General features: G+C 29.5%; 2 protein-coding genes across 5 annotated transcripts in view; one reads left to right on the top strand and one right to left on the bottom strand.

Moving 5' to 3' along the window:
* LOC107168618 (carboxypeptidase D-like) overlaps positions 1 to 18,960 on the top strand; it is a 24,736-nt gene extending 5,776 nt beyond the window's left edge. For 2 of the 4 annotated variants that reach the window (XM_089228384.1, XM_089228383.1), the window contains exons 2-10: positions 7,519 to 8,286; positions 9,074 to 9,207; positions 11,122 to 11,446; positions 11,991 to 12,020; positions 12,714 to 12,890; positions 14,316 to 14,434; positions 14,547 to 14,723; positions 15,560 to 15,652; positions 18,443 to 18,960. In XM_089228384.1, coding sequence (XP_089084510.1) covers positions 7,533 to 8,286; positions 9,074 to 9,207; positions 11,122 to 11,446; positions 11,991 to 12,020; positions 12,714 to 12,890; positions 14,316 to 14,434; positions 14,547 to 14,723; positions 15,560 to 15,652; positions 18,443 to 18,604 — 1,971 coding nt within the window. In that variant the 5' untranslated portion in view covers positions 7,519 to 7,532 and the 3' untranslated portion in view covers positions 18,605 to 18,960. Of the gene's footprint in view, positions 1 to 7,518; positions 8,287 to 9,073; positions 9,208 to 11,121; positions 11,447 to 11,990; positions 12,021 to 12,713; positions 12,891 to 14,315; positions 14,435 to 14,546; positions 14,724 to 15,559; positions 15,653 to 18,112; positions 18,251 to 18,442 lie in introns of all 4 variants that reach the window. The other 2 variants (XM_089228386.1, XM_089228385.1) reach the window with 2 other exon arrangements.
* On the bottom strand, positions 18,443 to 22,431 carry RfC3 (replication factor C subunit RfC3). The gene is made up of 9 exons (XM_015518089.2): positions 22,205 to 22,431; positions 21,993 to 22,026; positions 21,846 to 21,910; positions 21,652 to 21,779; positions 20,007 to 20,169; positions 19,773 to 19,932; positions 19,476 to 19,687; positions 19,333 to 19,410; positions 18,443 to 19,224 (listed from the first exon to the last, which is right to left on the bottom strand). The coding sequence occupies exons 2-9, from the start codon at positions 22,019 to 22,021 to the stop codon at positions 19,070 to 19,072; spliced, it is 990 nt and encodes a 329-aa protein (XP_015373575.1). The 5' UTR covers positions 22,022 to 22,026; positions 22,205 to 22,431; the 3' UTR covers positions 18,443 to 19,069.

Below are 22,431 nucleotides of genomic sequence, written 5' to 3'. Positions count from 1 at the left end.
TCGATAACCTATTTCGACTATTGTCTATTCGATATTTTCGCATGTCTCGTGTGTATCTGTAAAAGTATGGATAAAATGCGAATAAAATTAATGTTCTACTTAGGTGATATAAGTTGTGAAACGTAAAATTTGCTACGAAAGTTCCAGTACGCGTAAGTAATATTATACAGACGTACAGTTATTGAGTTATAAGTTATACCTTTATACGTTTGCACTTTGCGCTGCCGAAGTTGCGTGAATCTAGCTTTGGGCTAATACTGAAATATCGTGTTATAAAGAGTGTATACACTAGTCAATTAAAAAAAATAAAAAAATAAATAACCTATAATCGTTTTTTGTCGGTTGGTATTGATATATGATTTAACGATAAAAGGATTACACTTTTACTCGGTTCCATCAAATGTGCGGCTTCTTTATCATAATAACTGAATAATATCCTATTTAGATTTTTATTTTTTTGTGTACCTGCCTACTGATATATAATACACACGATCATTATCTACACTCTCGTTATTTTATACGGTATTGTATTATATCAGTAGGCCAAAGAAAATTTGGCTGGTCCATTTATCCGGAAATCCATTGTGTAGGTACAACATTCTATATTTACTCGCGTCGATTTATGTATGATTTGCATATCCCGAAAAGCATTACATGTAATATGCGGTGAAGTTAATTGACCGCGAAGGCACACTACACACATTCTTCGCTTTCAAGTGCATCATAATATTTAGTATTTACGTATTATTTACCCGTATCTAGTTTATAGATACACTGTAATAGTAATATAATATATCTTATCATACCTAGCTAAATTCCGAATAAGTACATCAGCATATTATATCTCTATTTTTTTTATTTTTTGAAAAATATGTTACTGATTTTTTTTGGTATAAATATTTGAAATACAATAAAATACGAAATTTTATGTGCTTTTTTTGCTTTGATATAATTTCTTTAATTATATATTATTATGGATAACCACTATAAAACGGTGACTGTTTATTATTGTAACTATATGAAGTATTCGTATTATTTTGAGTAATATTTAAATAATATTTTAAATACATAATCCTATAAAAAATCGATAAAAGTAATCAAATAGAATATTAAAACATTCCGCATCCTAAGTTATAAACATTTTACATATGACTAAACTCGTTACAGATATATATATATATATATATATATATATATATACAGTATATACATTAAACATAAGGGAATATATTATTATTTACATTTTCATGTAATAATGTTCTTTATTGCGCCGTGGTTATTAAATTACAATATATATTATGTAGGTTTCAGTACATATATGCACTATGCAGTATATTAAAATATAAATTTATTAAAGTGGTATTACAAAAAAATTTTGATTGTATATTATTATTAATATTACTATCATCATCAAATAATTATCAATTAATAGCAAGTAAAAAGAGAAAATGCTATTTTTTAATGTCTTTTGTTCCGGGGAAAGTATATATGCGACAATTTATATAAAAACGTACGGAAGGTGCTCTCTGCTCATAAATAAACTATTTAGGAACATTATGAACATTACGTATGTATACTTAACTGCAGTTGTACGGTAGACATTTGAGGAATGACTCAGTCATTACGACTGCAGTAATAATAATTATTATTATTGATCATTTAATATTATTATATTGGATTTGTCCACAAGCGTTTCTCAAAAGCTATGATAACTGTAGTGTGCATGCTGCATAGTCTCTAGGGCTTATAAAAATAATAAAATGTAACCATATGACCGCATACTGTATGGTCAATAGTAGTCATATCAATTTAACCTTACATCTTAATCGAAATAATTAGGTAGTGAAACCTAAACACGAACGAAATTTGGGACTATAATCCAACAAAACTATACAACCAACAATTTTACTTCGACTTAAACGTAAAAGTTTAATTCATAAAAAAAACCAAAATTTGCAAGTATGAAGTGGGTTCAAAAAGCAAATAGTTGTAGTAAACTAATAACTCAGTATATCATGTACAATTTAATTCAAATTTCAAATAATTTTAGTCATAATACGATGCCATCACACTATTTATTATCTCAATAATATCTTGCGTTCACTTAATTTTTATTTTTACGATTTTTCAATGTTTGTAAATTATGTATAAGCATTGTACCTAATATTTTGCACATAGCATATCATCTATTTATAATTCACAATTTTCTCTGATATTAATTATAGCAACATATAATATAATAAATTGGTTCTGAAGTTCTGATGAACACAATTTGCCATAATTCGTTACAACGAACAAGTTAGAGAGAAAGAAAACAAATTGTGCACCAAGATTCTTTGGTAGATTGCATTTTTATTAAAATTCACTAATTCTGGGCTACTATATTATACTCATTATGATACCTATTGGTTATTAAATAAATAATAAATTGATATAGCTTGTAGGCCGTAGGGCTTATATAATATATATATATATATATATATATATATATATATATATATATATTGTTATTTACCTAAAAATAATATTAACATAGATTAATACTAATACTGATATTAATTTAGATACGTGCAAAACACGATTTATAATATGTTCAACATGGGTATTTTGATGATTTAAATAATATTATGTAATATTCAAACACTCCAAACTATATTTTAATGGTACACGAATACATGATCTCTGTTGTTTATGTTCAAATATTGATGGAATTCAGTCATCACCGCGCAACGGTCAATAATAACACGACGCCACGGTTCCGGTGCGCTATATAATAAATTGTAATTTAATCATCTGATTTCGAAAAGTTGCATCCGGTAATTGTGTTTTACCGATTATTGTTGTCACACGTTTTATATTTTTAAGTACGTACAATGATATATCATGATGATTTGTAAACAATGCGTAATGTTTCTGTATTTTAATTATACTCAATAACGTAAACCTACAAGTTACAACAACTTTATTATTAGTTATGATTTTATGAATGATTATTATTTATTACTTATTATTAGTATAACAATTGTTAATACTTCAAGGTTTTTTCGTTATTATCTTTAGACTCGCGTCATTTAAAGCCAAAATCGAGATTTCTTAATGTACACGTCATTTTACAAGTATATTGGCACGTTTGGCGTCCTAAGTCGAACGTCTATTTTGGTAGTATGTATAATAATATAGTTATTAGTAGGGCTCGGATGTTGTTGCTTTTGCAATTTTTTTTCTATTGTTCGGATTTGTTGTAAACAGTAATTTATAAATTTATTTCAAACGAGTACCAATTAATATATAAAAATTTTAAGTACAACTTTTTAACCTTTTTTCAATCTTATGGCAATTTTGTTGATTGTCGTCATTTTCAATACAATTTTATATATTTTTTTATGTTTTCACTTTTTTTTGTTAGATTATACAGAGCAATAACTTTTAAGGTAAGGTAAGGTAAGGTTTTTCAAAAAAAAAACAAATAAAAAATAGTTTAAATAAAAAGTTTTAAATTTTGATAAAATTATTTGTAGATTTCTGAAAAAATAAGAAGACCGCACAATTTACCAGATTTTTAATGACAACTGACGAGAATTTGAATTTGAATCTTTTTTATTATCTACTCGTTTAAAACCTATCTAATAAAACTTTATAATATTACTTAATAAAATGACTTAATCCATTTCATAAAATAATTTGTTAATATATTGTATTTTTATTTTTTTGGTACAAAATATTTTTTTATTGCAATTTTGGGTATTTTTCACAGCAATAATGCAATCAATTTTATAACATTTTTAGTGCAACAACATTCGAGCCCTATTTATAAGCTATGGCTTACAAACAACATAATATTATATCTAACTAAATCATATATATTTATAAATATGAATATCTAATGTAAATACTCAATGGCCATTATATACCACCTAACCCTCAATATTAATCAAAATATTGTACCCGTAACGGTACAATATTTACCGTATAAAACCGTCAACAATAAATAATATTATTAAGCTCCATCGTGGTACGCATAAAAACTTTTTGCATATATCCTCAGTAATATTTGAATACCTATTTAATATTATAATTTTATATGTTTTATAGATCAAATACGCCCCAATATGTATTGATCACGTACTAACGCTTATCTATAATATACATAAAACATATGCAATATGCATATAGTATGTGCAGGATATTATGACGGCAAAAATGTCAAAACGGATGAAAAGTCGTGGTGTATTTTGTTCGGCGGATGCGCACGGCGCACCGTTTGAAAGTAAAATCACCGACATACGTACTTAAACAAATAACAATAACGTAATACTATTTTATTTTATAAGACTTGGTATACGTTATTTAATGTAAATTGTTTGACTTTTAATAATATTTACCCCACGATGATCTATTATACTATTGCCTATACTCAATTGTACCTACTTTATATAGCATATTTATTTCAACACCTAAGTCCAAAATAATGAATAATGTTTTTGTATGTTACACTTTTTTGATACACTACACATGCCTACCTAAAATATGTCCTAACGTTGTATTATGATATGCTCTAATAATAATTATAGGTACAATACAGTTTATAATATTCTATATCTATATTAACAGTATGGATGTCAGATTGTCAGCATTTTTGCACTTTGGGGTTGGGGAGTTTTATTTGACGAATACATTAACATTCTGAGTCGTTTACCACGCGTAATATGTACAGCAGGTAATAGCAGATATTATATTATATTATTCATATTAATGTAGATTCATCGATCGTCTCTCACATGAATTCGCATAATATATAATAGCGTGTTCCGGTTTTCGCCTATACCAGCTATACAGTTGCGTATAATACGAGTATAATATTTAAATCGAACCTTGAGTCGGCTGCGTTAGACTTCGTCTGAGGTCTGACTCGTCTGAGAGAATTCCGAAAATATATATTTCTAGTATGTATTATTTTCCTGGCGCATTCTTTCAGTCTGAATAGTAAGTTGTGTAGGTATCTCCTTCTTTAATGTTTCTAAATATTTTTGTTTTTTTGCCGGGCGTGTTGAAAGTTGCTCATGAAACAACAATGTTAAGCGTTGCTCAAGATTTTTGAAATCTGGTGGCTGGCACATTTTTATATATATGTACCTAGGTACAATGTGTATAAGTATTGCGATATATAAGATCTATTATATATTCATATGTACATAATAATTAATAATATGTTTTGTATACTGCATATAGATATATAAAACTATCACGCATGTTTAAAACCGGACGTGACAACATAGTCGGTATAATATAATAAAATACCATATATACATGATCCATACACATGCGTGTGTAGGTATATATTATTATAATAGTGTATGTATACGTGACATGGACGCTCTGGCCCAGTGGAAATAGAGCGCAAATAATTATTATGCCGATGAGATCCGAAAGTGACACAAACAATGAATTACTTTCGGGAAAAAATAACCGTGTTTTTGCTTTGAATCATAACAATAAGTTATATTTATATACCTAAAATTTACAAATAGTATCTAATTCTAATAGTCGTAAACATGGCATCCCGTTTATTGAAAACTGTGGGTCTCATTTTGCTGATATAGGGCTATTCCAGGCTATTCAAAAACTCAATCAAAGCACTTCAACCTAAAGTGAAAAAACCTTCATATTTTCATGATTGTTATTATTATTAATACTATAATAGTTGTAATATATTATTTTAACATTATTGTCATTGTTTAAAGTGTCTATACGCAATATTCCATATATTATGATATTATTTATATTTCGATGTTACGCCCTCATTCATGAGAAGAATATCCTATATGGCTCTCTACATTTACATATAAAGATATATCGTATATAATATTTTCACTTATATGAATCTGAATGAATGAGGCACACTTATTACACGACTTGTATACAACTATACATAAATACGAATACTATTTCATATACCTATATATTATATAATATCTACCAATATTATAATGTTATAAGATGTATACATCATGTTTAACCCTATTTTTACCACGAATATATTTATGCAATTTGGAACCTTACTTAAACAATTTTTCGTACGCGTGTTCAAAATCCATGCAGTCGTGTCACACGAATTTAGACGTGAATCGATTGAAGAACATGTTTGTATAGGAATATTCGATAAAAAGAGAAAATTCACTGTTTTGGGGATTTTTCTTTGACAACGAGTCAATGAGCTATAAAGGTATCACAGAAGAACTTTAGATTTAGTAATTGAATATTCTGTTTTTCGAATATATTATTAAATGTCATGTCCGTTAGGCGATCTTGACGTCGCTGTAGTCATTCAGTTACAATCATATAGATACTTATCTAAATATCCACCACGGAGTAACTTTTAAAAAAAACCGTTCGGCGAGCGGTCTCTCATCGTATATTATAGTAAATTATAATACAGTCGCGTGTATAATAATAACAGTTATAAACCCGTTTCCTCCCTGTACTCCCGACCACTGGAAAACTACTTTGTATAATGTACGTATTATAACATATACATTACAATAATATCTACCTACCAGTAATTTTTTAACGAACACGTTTTACTGTTACCAAACCGTCGTTAAACAAATCACCACGGAATTCATATAATAATTATATTTATATATTTAACGTAATGATTACCTATATAGTGTGTAACATGGATAAAAGATTATACATACACGTATGTATAGGCGTAAAGAGTACGTATGTGTATATTCTATAAATTATAAGTATACGGTTCTGGGATTGATGTGCTCAATGAATACTCGTGGAATATATAAATATGTATAAACAAGACCGGTTAAATGTATGGATTATAATATTTGTATATTATTTTAATGCATCACGTATCACAAACCGTTTAAAAGCTACTAAAAATATATTTTATTAGTAGTGCCGCAATAAAAACGTATTTAATACAGACGAACAATTTTTAATGCGGTATAGTATATATTATATCGCATCGTATTATAATATTTTTGCTAATCAAGCACGTCAATAAATTTTAGTTTACAGCTCAGTTTCACCCTTTTACGTATTTTGTCGTAAATATACCATCGCGTTAAAGTGCTCAAAAAAATAAAAATAAAATATGATTTACATTTTAGATATTTTATTTATCTGGAAAAAATTGAACATTTAAAAATTTTTTTTAAATTTATGTACGTAATAAATTAACATAGTTAATACAGTTGAATACATTATTGGGGATAATAACTAGAGACCTTTATCTAATTGAATGAATGGGATTTACTTGATATTACGGCAGTAAGCTACATAACAGAGTGCCGATGGTATAAATAGTTCATTAATCGTTATATATCACGTAACACGTGGAGGTGCAGGATTCAATGTTTCTGGGCTTAATCCGGATTCTGGGTATTTCTATGCGCCATATTACGATTAAAGCTATAATAATATTTATTGATATGACATCGAAATGAAACATTTACATAGTTATTAGATGTTATATTAATCGGACTTGTTATGTGTTTACAGACTAATCGCGAACGATGGCGCTTTCCACCGCGACGACGTGCCGGGCGAAAGCTAACGGTCGTCGCTCGCATTTGCTGCTGTCGGTTCGGACGTTGGTTGCGTTCACAACCGCGGTCGCGTTTTTCGCACTGCCGGTTCATTGTCAATCCGAAAAACGGCTGTCGTCAGTCCAACAGCAACAGCAACAACATCAGTACTACGATTCGGAAGAGCTGACCAGCGGCGGTGGCGGCGAAGTGATCAAGAGCAAAATTCGACCGGACACGTATTCTCAAGATCCTTCGTCTGCGCAACAGTACGAAAAGCACTTGCAACATGGCAAACAGTCGGACGCGGTTAGCTCGGCTTCAACCGTATACGGCGAACAATACGGGGATGGAGGCGTTCTGATGCAGCAGGACCATCCACTGTTGGATGAAGAGGCCCAGGAGTCAATCAACTCGGGTTCGATAAACAACCACAGGATACCACAGTATACGCGCGGCGGATCTCCTGTACCCGCTGATGTGGTCGAGGGAAAGAATGTGGGCAACCGGGCTGTCAGCAACAACTACCACCACCCTGGTAACCCGTCACCGGCTACTGGTGGTTACGCCGTTGATTCGGCGTACGGCTCTCACTATAATCCCCAGGATCTGGTCCAGGACCAAAACTATCAGCTCGAGTTCAAGTATCACGACTACGACAAGATGACTAAGTTTCTGAGAACAACGTCATCTCGGTACCCCAACCTCACAGCCCTCTACTCCATCGGAAAATCCGTTCAAGGTACGTTCACATGAGTAACATTATATATATCAATATATTAATACAATAACACCTATATTATACGAGGTTATTGCTCCACATGTGAAATTGTCTAAGACCCTAGCCCTAGTGTTGGGAACCAACAAATATTGTAGGTCTGTTTTCCCGGATTCCAATGTAATTATGTCCTGTTTTTTTGCTTTTTGTAAAATTTGTCTACTATTGTTTTAGCTGGTTTCAGACTTGGGTAATTACTAGCTCTCGTATGGGTGACCATGCGGGTTCATAGTAGTTAAAAACCTTGCCACACATACACGTTTTGCTACCTACCGTAACAACTGTAAAAACAACCTACCGTACCAAAACCTTACCCCTACAACAGCTAATGTCTTAGCCTTAGTCCCCAGGCTAAAGATCAATAAAAAAAATTATATATATATAATATTGTTAGACCATAAAAAAAAATATCACTGTATACTGCTGAATGGTAAATAATAAATATTTAAGTTAAAATAATAATATCTGTGTATATATCTTCTATGTTTATAATATGTTATAAATATTTATAAATATATTATATAGTGTATTACATATAAGTTATGATTATAAAACGCTTACCTAAATATGTCATCTACTCGAGTATAGCTAATATAAGAATGCAGAAATAATTTGTCGAATCATATTTAATATTATATTGTTAAATGTTAAATTTTTAATCATACATAATATGGGTGTTTTCTGTCTCGAATTATTATGTTAATTTAATATGTACACTAAAAATTTAAAAAAAAACTTAAATATCATATAGGTCGCGATTTATGGGTTATGGTAGTGTCTTCCAGTCCGTACGAACACATGATTGGCAAACCAGATGTCAAATACGTGGCCAATATGCACGGAAATGAAGCGGTTGGCAGAGAGCTCATGTTGCATCTTATTCAGGTAACATATCTATATAGTTGCTGTATAATAATTATAATAATTACAATTTTTATTATGAAAATCAACTTCATTTACAATAATAGTATTTATAATAATACAATAATAGTACGACATAGCCTTAAGAAAGACCGTTAGAAATAGGTATGGGCGGATAAAATTGATTGTGTTTAAAAGTTTACCAGGAAACAGGATATATTTATATATTATATCATTATTATAATGCATCTAAATTTTTTAAATTTTTATAACATATTTTAATGACATTCCATCGTTATTGATTTATAACGACATTATGTTTATATCATATACAAAACAATTAATGTGCTTATACTGACTATTACCTACACTGTATTAATTACTGGCGAGTTCACGGAGAGGAACGCTACAGCGAGACATTTTAACGTACCTACCTTAAGCTTTACTAGTTATACTTTCCCCCTCTACCCCTCAAGATCGTATGAGTAAATAGCTAATTGAAGTGCATTCATTAGCTATAATTTATTGTGTATTACAATGATATTCAAAAATATTCAAAAACATATTATGCTCACAGTAGTAATAGAAAATAAAATATATTAATTATACATATTTTATACTTATGTATTATGATATATCATTCTTCTGTATTTAACAAACTAACAACTGTTAGAGACGTCGATCGCAGTGCATTCGCTAACACTGTTATACTTGTTAGATAGGTAGTAGATACACAATTAATATAGATACCTACCTAGTATATTATGAAAATGCATACATATTATATGATACGTTTACCTAACAGTGTATTATAATATATTCATGACTCTGAGTGATGACTGATGATCCTTAAACTTGTTCTTGAAAAAAATTGAAAAATTATAATAAATTATAATTACAATTTTTGGAATTTTTTTACATAATAACCGTTTTAATAACATACAGGTCCATTATTAAAGTTTATTCTTGAAACGCACTACTGCCTTTTTATTTTTACTTTCATCAGAAATTATATATAAAGGAATTATTTTAAGCATTATGATGCAATAGGATAAATATAAAAACAATCATTGTAAAAAATTGTTTAGGTACAAGATTTCAAATATGCGAGTCGTGACGTATAAAATATGTACGTTGTATAATGTATACAAACTGAATTACGTATATAACTACTAATTCAATTTAAAGAAATTATTTCCTGTTAGAATAAACGTAGGTATATTAATCCATAAAATGGTGTATAATTATTGATTTGACGACCGTATAAGAGGCGTACAACGAATGTTTCGTGTTAACGGTACATTTTACAAAAATCAATTTTAGACCGTCGTATATTTCTACTAGTTTCTCGACGTAAGTACATGGTTTGTACATTTGCACATATGAGATTGGTTTTGTGTGATTCCGGTTTTCGATGAATATTTTCACGTTGTGGTCGTCCGTAGTATTTTAAGTAAGAATAATACGTACACACTTCACTGTTTTCACTCGTTTGCAGGGGTATTGCCTTATACTCCCAACTCCCGTATACTAATAATAAGCCAGCTGACATTTTAAGAAATATGTTTTGAATTATACCTACAGCGTGATAACAGTAATCGAATTCGGGTATATAGCTCGTGATAAAATCCATCCAATATTTTCTATTACTTTTAAATGATAAAGTTTAACTGAAACACACATGGTAGGATGAGAAGAATTAAGTATTTCCATAATTTCCCCCAAAAATGCGTATACAGTTATACTTGGAGTCTATTGTATAATCATTAGTCCTAGGTTAAAAATCACTTATATGATACTTTTTTCCATTTTTTACTTCATCTCAGCTCTCTGTCAAAATAAAAAATAATACATTTGAGAGCTTATTATATGTTATGAAACAATAAAAATAAGTGTTATTAAAAAATTGAAATTAAGAATTCGATTTGTGTTCACTAGTATTTGGTGAACAGCTATTCGGTGGACCCATACATTCGGTGGCTTCTGGACAACACGCGCATCCACATATTGCCGTCGATGAACCCAGACGGTTTCGAGGTGGCACGTGAAGGTCAATGCGACGGTGGTCAGGGCCGGTACAACGCACGTGGCTTCGACTTGAACCGCAATTTCCCGGACTACTTCAAGCAAAACAACAAGAGAGGTCAACCTGAAACTGATGCTGTCAAGGAATGGACGTCAAAGATACAGTTTGTGTTGTCTGGTGGACTTCATGGGGGCGCCTTAGTGGCTAGCTATCCGTTTGACAACACTCCAAACTCAAGTGAGTCGAATAAATATTTAATAATATACTTATCACAAAAAATAATAATACAAATTCGAAATATTCATATCAATTAGTCGGATAAATATACATATATATACTATATAGGTCCCTTTTAGTATCAAAATATACAACATTTAATTTAACTTGCTTATTTTAAAATAATATTATTATTACTATACAAATTAATTAAAGCTAGCTTAAATAACTTTTGTTCACATCGAGCATTTAATAAAAAAAATTGTATTATTTTGATCTAATTTGAATGTGAAAATAATGTTATGTTGTCATGTTGATATAATTTATGTCTCATGTATAAAATAATTTCAACTAATAATTTATTTTACTTTTTAATTTGATCCCCAAGTTTAGGCTTACTAGTCATGTCTATTATTTATGTGACTAACATAGGTTAGAAATCGATCTATACGTGTTATATTTTAATAACTAATGAATAATGATATAATATTTTATAAAAAAAAAAAAACGGATTTCAACAATATGTGTATTTTGTATGTCTAACGAAATTCTAATGATTACGAAGGATTCTGTATTTCATTACCACTGTGTTCCGGTAAGTAAATACATTTATTCATATAAATTATAATTATATAGTAAATAATGATATAGGTACCGAAAAAATGTATTGTACATTTACAGTTAATACTATTATATACTACATATTATAGGTATACTAGGTATATTATTTTGTATAAAATGAACATAATATATGAGTAAAACTGACGACTCGATGCGTAGTGGTTTTAGTACGCATTGACTTGGGATGACGTTATCTATATCTATGTTTATTGTGATGTTCCCCTTCACATAGTGACCATGACAGTGAAAATATGTTGTGTTACTACTTTTTTTTTGATAGAACTTCCAAACGATCAGTTAAATTATGATTGTTATTGGTATAACCTACAGGTATACTTTTTTGAATGTAGGTATAAATATAATAACATTGGGTACCTATCCACTACTATACAGCACGTTAAACACCGTAATCATAATATTATAATACTAAATATACATAATATACGCGTAATATTAAGAGATAATTGATATTTATTATTATCAAACGCGAGGACTTACGAGATGTTATTATAAGAATGTACATATTATATTATTATATATCCAACATATCAATGATGATTTATCATGCATCGTCATTAACCGGACGTCCTGGTGTACCTTCCTATATCTGTATATTATATTACCATCATCAATTATGTGTTATAATATATTAATATGTCTTGTACAGTGTTCCAGAGCTACACCTCTACGCCGTCTCTAACGCCCGATGACGACGTGTTCAAACATTTGGCTCTGACCTACTCCAGAAACCACCCGACGATGAACCAAGGAGTGGCATGCAAATCGGGAACGCCAACATTCAATAACGGCATCACCAACGGAGCCGCGTGGTATCCACTCACAGGTAAAAACCGGTCAAACGATCGTAGGCACACGCTGCAGTCCCAAATGTTGTGTTATTATTTTTTCACGACGATAAGAAAATATTATTTTTGAACCGATAATGTTACACGTACCTTAGACTTTAGAGTATCACTATACCGGCTATTTTTGAGTGATATTAATATTATTCAATGATTCCTATACGCACAGCAACATTATTTATTTTATTATAATATCGATGCAGAATGATTATTTTAACATTCGAACAGCAATAGCATTCTCGTTATCTCAAAAAATAAGTGTGAATATTTTGAAAAATATTTTTTTTATATAGCTTGAAATAGTTAACGCACGTAAGAACGTGTGCGAGAAAAAAATTCTTTTAAAATGACTTCAAAAAATGTATAAATAAATATTTTCAAAAACATTTAAATAAATGAGCGGCCACCTTTAGAACAATGACCTTATATAGGTTGTTAAACGTCAGTTACGATCGTGGTATTTATACATACCACTCATACTGCAGTCTGTGTTATACCATGCATACCAGATATCTATTAACTAATTAGTCACTAAACTCGTGAGCGCAGTAAAAACGTTGTTTTCGTTTTAAATACTAAATAGATACACTTAGGTAACGCCGTGTTTTGCGTAGTGTAGTTGTTACTAATTATACTGTATACATAATAATATTATGTATAAATGTATTAGACATATATTCTACGTAATATTATATTGGATTGTATTATTATTATTATTGTTACACCCAAGAACTATGATGTGCATCATATTATGCTCATAGCTCATGTGTGTATTCGTTTTTATATTCTCTGGTATAACATTATAATATAAAAGACACGACTAAAGCCTGTAATGATTTACAAAATATCTCCTATTTTAAAAACATTTTTGTGTTAAATTTAAATAGTATTCCTTTTAACCCTGCACAGTAACTGTAGTGTATAAAGTAAATAATACTTATTTATTTCATTTTAAAAACTAACATTTTTGTACTGTCGTAATTATATTTAAACAATAGGTGACGAATTTTTCTCAATAGTTAAAATTTAAAGATGAACTTACTTGTACTAAAATTTAAAAAAAGAATATCTTTTTAACCGTATATATTATATAATTCAAATTTTTAATTTAAATTTAAAAAGGGCACACACCCAGGGCCTCGCGTATATACAATAATATAATATATCGTGTAATTAAAATATTTTTAAACATTTTTGCATATAATATTGTAAGTTAAGGGCCTCAAATTCTAATGAAGTCCAGTGCCTCGCAAAATTTGGGAACGGCACTGCTAGGTTTTGACTAGTGTATAATATTTTAATTAAATCGTTACGAAGTTACATAAACATTTAGTCACATTTTTCAAATATATTATTTTGTGTATTAGTAGATTATAAAAATATATGTATATGCTTTAATCCCATAGGTGGTATGCAAGATTTCAATTACGTTTGGTACGGTTGCATGGAAGTTACATTGGAATTATCTTGTTGTAAATACCCGCCCACTTCTGAGCTGCCCAAACTCTGGGAAGAAAATCGATTGGTATGATAATACATTCAATATTGTGTTATACTGTTATATATAAATGTATATGATAGTTTTGGCCACCGTGTTCAGCGTGCAAATATTTATTTCCAATTTTTTTTCCTTTTAGTCACTCGTTAAATTCTTGGCCGAAGCTCACAGGGGAGTCCACGGGTTTGTGATGGACGAACACGGTAACCCGATTGAAAAGGCGTCGCTCAAGATTAAGGGCCGTGACGTAGGATTCCAAACAACCAAGTACGGTGAATTCTGGAGGATATTGTTACCCGGTGTTTACAAGCTCGAGGTTAGTATAACATAATTACAAATTATCATATTTTTTATATCAAACGACTTATCTATAATATTATAAAGGTATTATATCCGTATTTCAAACCTAGTAAAAATTATTTGTTTACTAGTAAAATATTTCGTTCTATTGAATCAGTTAAAAATGCATTCATTTTTAGTAGGTACCACAAAGATTTTATTTATACACTCACAAGTCTTATCAAAACAATTGCATTATTATTGTTAAAAAAAATGTAGATGCAGATACTTATTTTATAAAATATGCAACTATTACAATTTACAGCAGGTTTTATACATTTATTTCAAATATGCCAAAGTATGAAAATATTTATAATTAAAATTAAAGTTCCTATAAAAATTATAGAATCTACAAATTAAGTAACGTAATTGATTTTTAATAAAAATTATGCAATATTTAAAATAATGCATTTTAGAGATCGATTTAATGTAATACACATTATATATATTTGAGTGTTATTATTACGTAAAACCGATCACTCGGTATAATTCCAGACTCTAATTCGAAATAATAAAAAGTGTACCTACCTATTCCTATATAAGTAATTTTCTTTCGGAAATAATAATACTCCATGATGGGTCATGAGTGGCAGCTGCAAAGATTTACCTTTGCCACCTCCGGGAGGGGGCTTCAACGCTCTTTATTATAGACGAGTAGACGACGAATGGCAAAGATTTACCCAAATTACATAAAAAATATAAAATGGCGACCGAGGGGCTGAGATGACTGACCACACTCTCGTATAAGTCACCCCAACACGCCCTCGTTTTCATCACAAAATAATATATATGAAATGTGTTGCGGTATTTCAGATCTACGGAGACGGGTACATACCCAAGGAAATGGACTTCATGGTCGTGGAACAACATCCCACGCTGTTGAACGTTACGCTGCACACGTCTAAGGTAAGTGGTCCACCGGCGAAAAAGCCGCGTCGAAAACCATGGCAACCTCCCTGGATGACCGGTAACCGAGACGAGACAATTTCCGTCCGGGGTGCATCCCTTAATTCCAGCAGGAACTGGCGGGACGGGTTGCGGACTTACTGCTGCAGCGACGCGCGTTCGACGTCGCACAGCTGGCACGCGAGAGCCGCGGCCGTGGTGGCGGTCATGCTTTTCTCCGGTCATCGCAAATAACCGCTTTTCGCGATTTAACATATTGATATATTAATATATTGAGCGGACGTTTATAGTACCTACCTGTTGTATCCACCTTACTAACGCATAACAATATACCTATCGCCGAGAATAACGTGTACATACGTGTGATTTTGAGTCGTTAGCTTTAATAACTTATTAGAGTCCATATAATTATAATCTGTTATGGAATTCAAAGTTAAGAACTTCTGAATAAATATTATACATATCTGTGCTCTTCCTTTGGGGTTTTACGATACTTAGGTTTTTAGACGAGTTACGACTGTTACAGTGTTACGAGATGATGATAGGCTATGTAAAATATTGATACCTACCTACTTATCTAAAAATGTTCATTAATCACGACTAAAACCGAAAATATCGTAAAAATAAAGATAGTACAGATAACATAATAGTCTTGCCTACCTTAAAACTTCATAAAAGGTAAATTTACTTGAATATCAATACTAACACAAATATCCACTTTTTTTTCTAATTTTTGCATATCGAATATATCTTAAAGCTGTGAAAGTATATTTAACGGTGTATAATGTAGTGGTATAAGAATTATCAAAATTGCACATCCCACCCTTTACAGTTTTAAAAAATAGTGAGCTCGTCACTGGACTGCTGTAGACTCTTGATTTGGGGCCGTCTACTACGGGGTTTATAGCCATACTATATTAGGTTTGGAGGAGTTTATGTTTAATAGTAGGTACCTAGTGTTTGTTCATTACCATCGTCCCGGGGGATTCAAACAGAATAACGGACTAATATTATAGTGTACGCATCGAATCTGAACATTTCGAAAAATGACCAAACTTTTACGTTTTATTACAATTTTCTTACGATCGGCCCTTCTCGCACTTACTTCTTTCGCACAATTCATTACCTAACACTACAATGTATTATTATTCCGGCGTTTTTATTAACGTAAGACACATCAATCATTACAAAAATTCTCAAAAAAGTTAATAGTTTTTTGAACGATTATCGGTGTCTTACGTTGAAGAACCACTGGTGCTAACAAAACACACCAACAACTGCACTGAAAACTGATTTTGTTTATATAACACAAAGTAAAGGTATAAAAATATTACATTAATTTTATTTAAATTATCTATTAACTAAGTAGGAAGACTACCAACATTTTGGCTGACTTAAATCTTATTAATTTACAGAGATAAATTAATAATTATAAAACCTACCAATCCTCTTTCAATGTATTTTATTTTTATAGCTAAAACTTGTGTATAGTATATTTATCTTTTATGGTATATGTATGCACTAAAATCTAATCACTTTTTTTATTACATAGTATTATCATTGATTTTATAATATACTAAAATAGTATATTCTAAAATCAATGGTATTATTTAGTATTTATTATGTTATCATTGTCACTAATTTTAAAAGTTATTAATGAGTCTAAGTCTGTGCATATCTAAAAATAATACCATTATTGTGTTAATATGTACTTTTTAGTATTATTTAAAATGCGTTTTATTAATTTATAAGTGCTTAACATTAAAGGCAGTTAAAAATTAGGGTTACCTATGTAATTTAATTAGAAAATTAAATTTAAGGCTATATATATAAAAAAAAATATACATATAAGGAAAATATAAAGTGTTAAAAATTTCATAGGTATTGATAAATTACATTTGAAGTGTTTTGAGTACCTATTAAAACAATTTTAAATGGTACAAAATATAATCCTAATGTTTTTACCTCAATGTATAATATTATCATTATCATAGTTAAAATATTAATATAATTGTTTTGTGTTGTTAAAATAATATATTTTATGTATCATGGTTATAAAATATTAAACAAGTGTGAATATATTTTGTAAGTAGCTTGCCGTTTGTAATTAAATGTCGTATAATGTACTCCACAAAAAATACTTAATCAAATGCATCATATTAGTATTATAAATATAGTTACATCAAATTTGTTAATCTAAAAATAATGAATGTTATTAAAATATTTGATACTTCAGTAAAATATAATTTTCATTTAACATTTACATATTATATTGCTTAACACTTAACAGTGGCTAACATTAATTGATTAACTCTATGCTATCTTGCTTTTAATAACACTCACACAGATTGATTTCTGAATTAACAGCTTCCTACTTTATGGATAACTGGTGAATATTTCAAATTTATTTTCTACAACTATTATTTTTTGCATACATGTACAAAACTCAAGTGGTTACAGGTTCTAAGGGAAAATAAAACTTCTGCACTATCTTCTATTACTACTACTACTACTACTACTACCACAGATTCAAGAATAATATTCCCTAATTCTAACAGATTTTGAATTTGAAGTTTCTATTCTTGGCTTCAATGTTTCGTAAGTAATACCATTGATTATAATTACTGGTATTGTTCATCAATGGTAATGTGTACAAACATTTAATGTAATCATAAATCTGTCATTTTCATATTAATACTTGATAATATATTAAATATACAATTTAAATTATATAAAAATATATATTTATTTATTACCTGTTTAATGATTTTGTTATAAATGTACTTTCAGAGACAGGATAACACACCTTACAGACAGCCAGTTCCTCATTTCTATCATCATCATCATCCACAAGGTATAGCATTGGCACCTAAACAACCAGTTCAAGACACTGGAATACTCTCAAGTATTACATCTGGATTCAATAACTTTGTCAGCAATATGTTTGGATAACCTAATTTCTATCCAAGAGCCCCTAATTCCCAAGTAATAAATAATGAATTATTATAGCCAATACACGATCTCTAAGCTATAAGACACTCAGTTTTTAGGTTAAGTTTTTCCCTCCAACAAATAAATACTTAATTAAACCATTGTAACAATTTTAATATTTTACCTCCTACACAATACTACTTATTTATTGAAATTATTATAAATTATTACGTTAAATACTATATTATATTATTTTTATTATATAAATATTATACAAACTAAAGTATAGTTATATAATTCAGTAATTTTTTTATGGATATATTTTATTTTTATTTTGTGTACATATTAAGAACAAAAATTATAATAATAAATTATAATTTATGTGTTTTTTGTTGTTGATATTTTCACATATTAAAATCATGAAAAAAATTACACATAAAAAACAAATGAGGCCACTTAAAAATAAAATACTTAATTGTGCAGTCTTCAGTCATCAGCAGGTTTTAATTTTGATCTTATCATGTGGAAAGCACTTATTAAACTACCAAGATGTATTTTTTCACTTGTTCCACCATTGAGTCGAATTTCAATATCAGCCATTTCGGTTAGTATTTCAATGAGAGATTCTGGTGGTAAATCCACTAAAATATATAAGAACTGTTATTAGACAATTATTATCATAAAACACACTGTAAACACTAAATAAATATTACAATTTTTCAGATGACCAATAAATACATAATACTTACATCTATATAATAAAGTGTGCAACTCTGTCAATATGTCTTGTAGAGCCAAACCTTTTTGAATTTTTATTTCTTGAATTTCTATGAGAAAAATATAACTAATTTTACACATCTATTGAGGCAATTGAGCAGTTATGAAAATTTACTTGTGAAGGTAGTAGAAAACTCATCATTTAATAACCATTTTAAAATATTCATAATATCACTTTTAAGTGGATGACCAACACACGTATAAACAGAATCTTCGTTTACTTCTGGAAAAGCAGTAGCAGCACTTTGTAATATGTTAAGAACTTTTCGCATATCACCTTGTGCCAAATCTATCAGTGCTTTTTTACCATCTTCAGTTACTTTTACTCTGAGAATCAAATCACAATAAGTTTTATAAAAAAAAATGTTGAATAAACAAAAAAACATATATTAAAAAATTGAGAATACCATACTTTTCTTGTTCAATAACATATTCAAGTCTAGGCATGATCTGTTTAAAATCAAGTGGACCAAATCGAAAGCGTGTACATCGGGACTGTAATGCCGGAATTATTTTGCTTAAGTAATTGCAAATTAAGCAAAAACGAACGTTGTCAGTAAACTTTTCAATAACTAAAAAGTAAATCTATTAGTTATAAAATGTGTATTGAATAATTAACATTATTATAATTATAAAGTTCTTATACTTCTTCTTAAAGCATTTTGGGCATCATTAGTCATAGCATCAGCTTCATCCAAAATAATTAATTTGAAACCCGATTTAAAAATTGTTCTGGTTGATGCAAAGTTCATAATTTGTCCTCTAACAACATTAATTCCTCTGTCGTCAGAAGCATTCAACTCAAGAACCTAAACATGCAAAAATATATATTGAATACTTAAGTAGAAGAAAAAATTAATATTTTCTTTTATGATGTGGTTAGTAGTGGAGGGCATATCCGGATTTCGAAAATCCAAATTATTCGCATTTGTCAAATCTGGATTTCACGGATTATAGACTCAATTTTGCTGTTCAATGACGCATTTTTATAAGCTCATAATATTTTAATTCAATAACTTAATTTTCGGCTATAGGTATACCAAATTTTGATAATTTATTTTACCACACTTTAAGAATAATTGTAAGTCTTAAGTCACATAAAAAGTAAATCCATAAATCCGCATAATTCAGGAAATCTGGATAAGAATTTTTAAGGGCTGGGCTAAACCATCCCAAACAAAAACAATACAAGCATTTCAATCAATTTCTCTACGTTTACTAACTTCTGCACCCTGGTATGTTACCAACAATTCACTCCACAACGACCTTAAAATTGCAAACCTACCCAAAAATTCCACCCGTCGGTTAAAAAGGTGTTGGTGTAAGGATTTACTAAACCCCTAACACCAATGCCGCATGAGGATTTTGGACAGCCTTTCTCCTCATAATATATCTGTATAATATTTTGTAAAAAAAAAAAAATCCCATTTGCTTATTGTACTCATGTTGCAGATTGTTAATACAGTAGGAACCTCGATTGTCCAAATCTCCGTTATACAAACCCTCTATTATCCGAACTATAATTAGTGTATCTGAACGTGAAAACTCATATTCGGCAGGTCAGTCGACAGGTTTATTGAATTTATCATAATTCTCGTTTTTAGCTTATTAATAGGGGCGCCTGTTTTCGACCAAAACTGTACCCTTCCTGTTTTAGCCGATTTACTTTTCGACATATTTTAAATAGGTTGATTCGCTTTTCAACCAAAATCGTACCCTTCCCTTTTCGGCCAATTCACTTTTAAACCAAATTTAGAATAGGTCGATTCTTTTTCCGACCAAAACTAAAATTTAAAATAATGATATACAATTAGTATGAGTACCTAATAGCATTACTATATGAGGTATTCCATAGGAATATTTTACTATATTTGTATGATTCCTATTTTGATTGTTTGAAAAACTATTAAATGACAGTTTAAAACATGGCAATTTTAGGGCAATCATATAGAGTAAAAACATTATTTATTCATTAACCCTCATAAGTAAATACTAAATAGTTTACTAATAAAAATCAAAACCTAAACTAAAATGGTTTGATTGTTAAATTTGTAAAAATGTAATTAAATCAATAAACAATAACTATAACATAAAATTTATGTCATAAATAATGGTGTAACATAAAATAATTTATATCAATATATGCTGTTGTCAAGTAACTTTTAGATATTGCTGACTCTTGGATGAGTGACTTCTCATAAAAGAACTAATGTACATGGTTAGTTAAGTTTTAAGATCAAAAAGTAATCATACACATAATAATATTATCAATACATGTAAAATTTACTAACCATTGAACGGAACTGTGCTGGAGTATACAATTGCTTGGCACATGCTAATATTGTACTAGTTTTTCCAGTTCCAGGAGGTCCATAAAATAATAAATGAGGTAATGTATCTTCTTTAATGAATTTACCAACTACATACATTAACAAAATATTAAATTAATTTGTTTATGAAAAAAATTAATATTTTCACGCTTTACTTGTTTGAATAATGTCTTCGTGCGAGATCAAATCATCTAAAGTATTTGGTCGATACTTCTCTACCCTACGATCATATAATATTATAGTGAACAAAAAGTACAAAATTTAAATTGGTAATATAAGTCTTAAGATAGATTATGTCTTACCAAGGAAGATTTGGTTTTGCTTTCATCATTGTACCTATAATATGTTAAATGTTAATATGAAAATTATAATCTCAGTTATCTTAGTATTTTAAAAGTATTTTACGATCTTTAAATTTTTATGAATTTATGAATATAGATTGGAACGATTAGATACATATTATCTTTCTACAAATTAGTAATTAATAATTATAATTTAATTTATTTATTGTTACTTGTTTATCTGCTGTATACTTGACACTATGTAATTTGTATCACTTGTGAAGATGTATTTGTTCAATAGTTGTACCAAATGTGTCCAAATACTGAATACTGAAGTCTGAAATTCTATATTTTAAAAATGTTGTTGTACAATTACATTAGGCATTTATATTATTTATCTTTTTAAAAATTCATAATTTATAATTAATTTGTTAAATTTACGGTTATAGGTTAAAATGGT

The sequence above is a fragment of the Diuraphis noxia genome, unplaced genomic scaffold, assembly GCF_037042655.1.
Source record: "Diuraphis noxia isolate RWA-SAM2 unplaced genomic scaffold, SU_Dnox_SAM2 contig0005, whole genome shotgun sequence".
Taxonomy (NCBI): Eukaryota; Metazoa; Arthropoda; class Insecta; order Hemiptera; family Aphididae; genus Diuraphis; species Diuraphis noxia.
Note: the sequence above shows the minus strand (reverse complement) of the source record. Positions and strands in the feature narration are given on the sequence as shown.

Bases quoted from the DNA above. Each gene is read 5' to 3' on its own strand.
- RfC3 (XM_015518089.2), bottom strand. From the start codon at position 22,021: ATGATGAAAGCAAAACCAAATCTTCCTTG. The intron at 19,933-20,006 runs GTATAAGAACTT...TTTACTTTTTAG, and splicing joins CCAAAATGCTTTAAGAAGAA to TTATTGAAAAGTTTACTGAC. The intron at 19,688-19,772 runs GTATGGTATTCT...TTTGATTCTCAG, and splicing joins TATGTTATTGAACAAGAAAA to AGTAAAAGTAACTGAAGATG.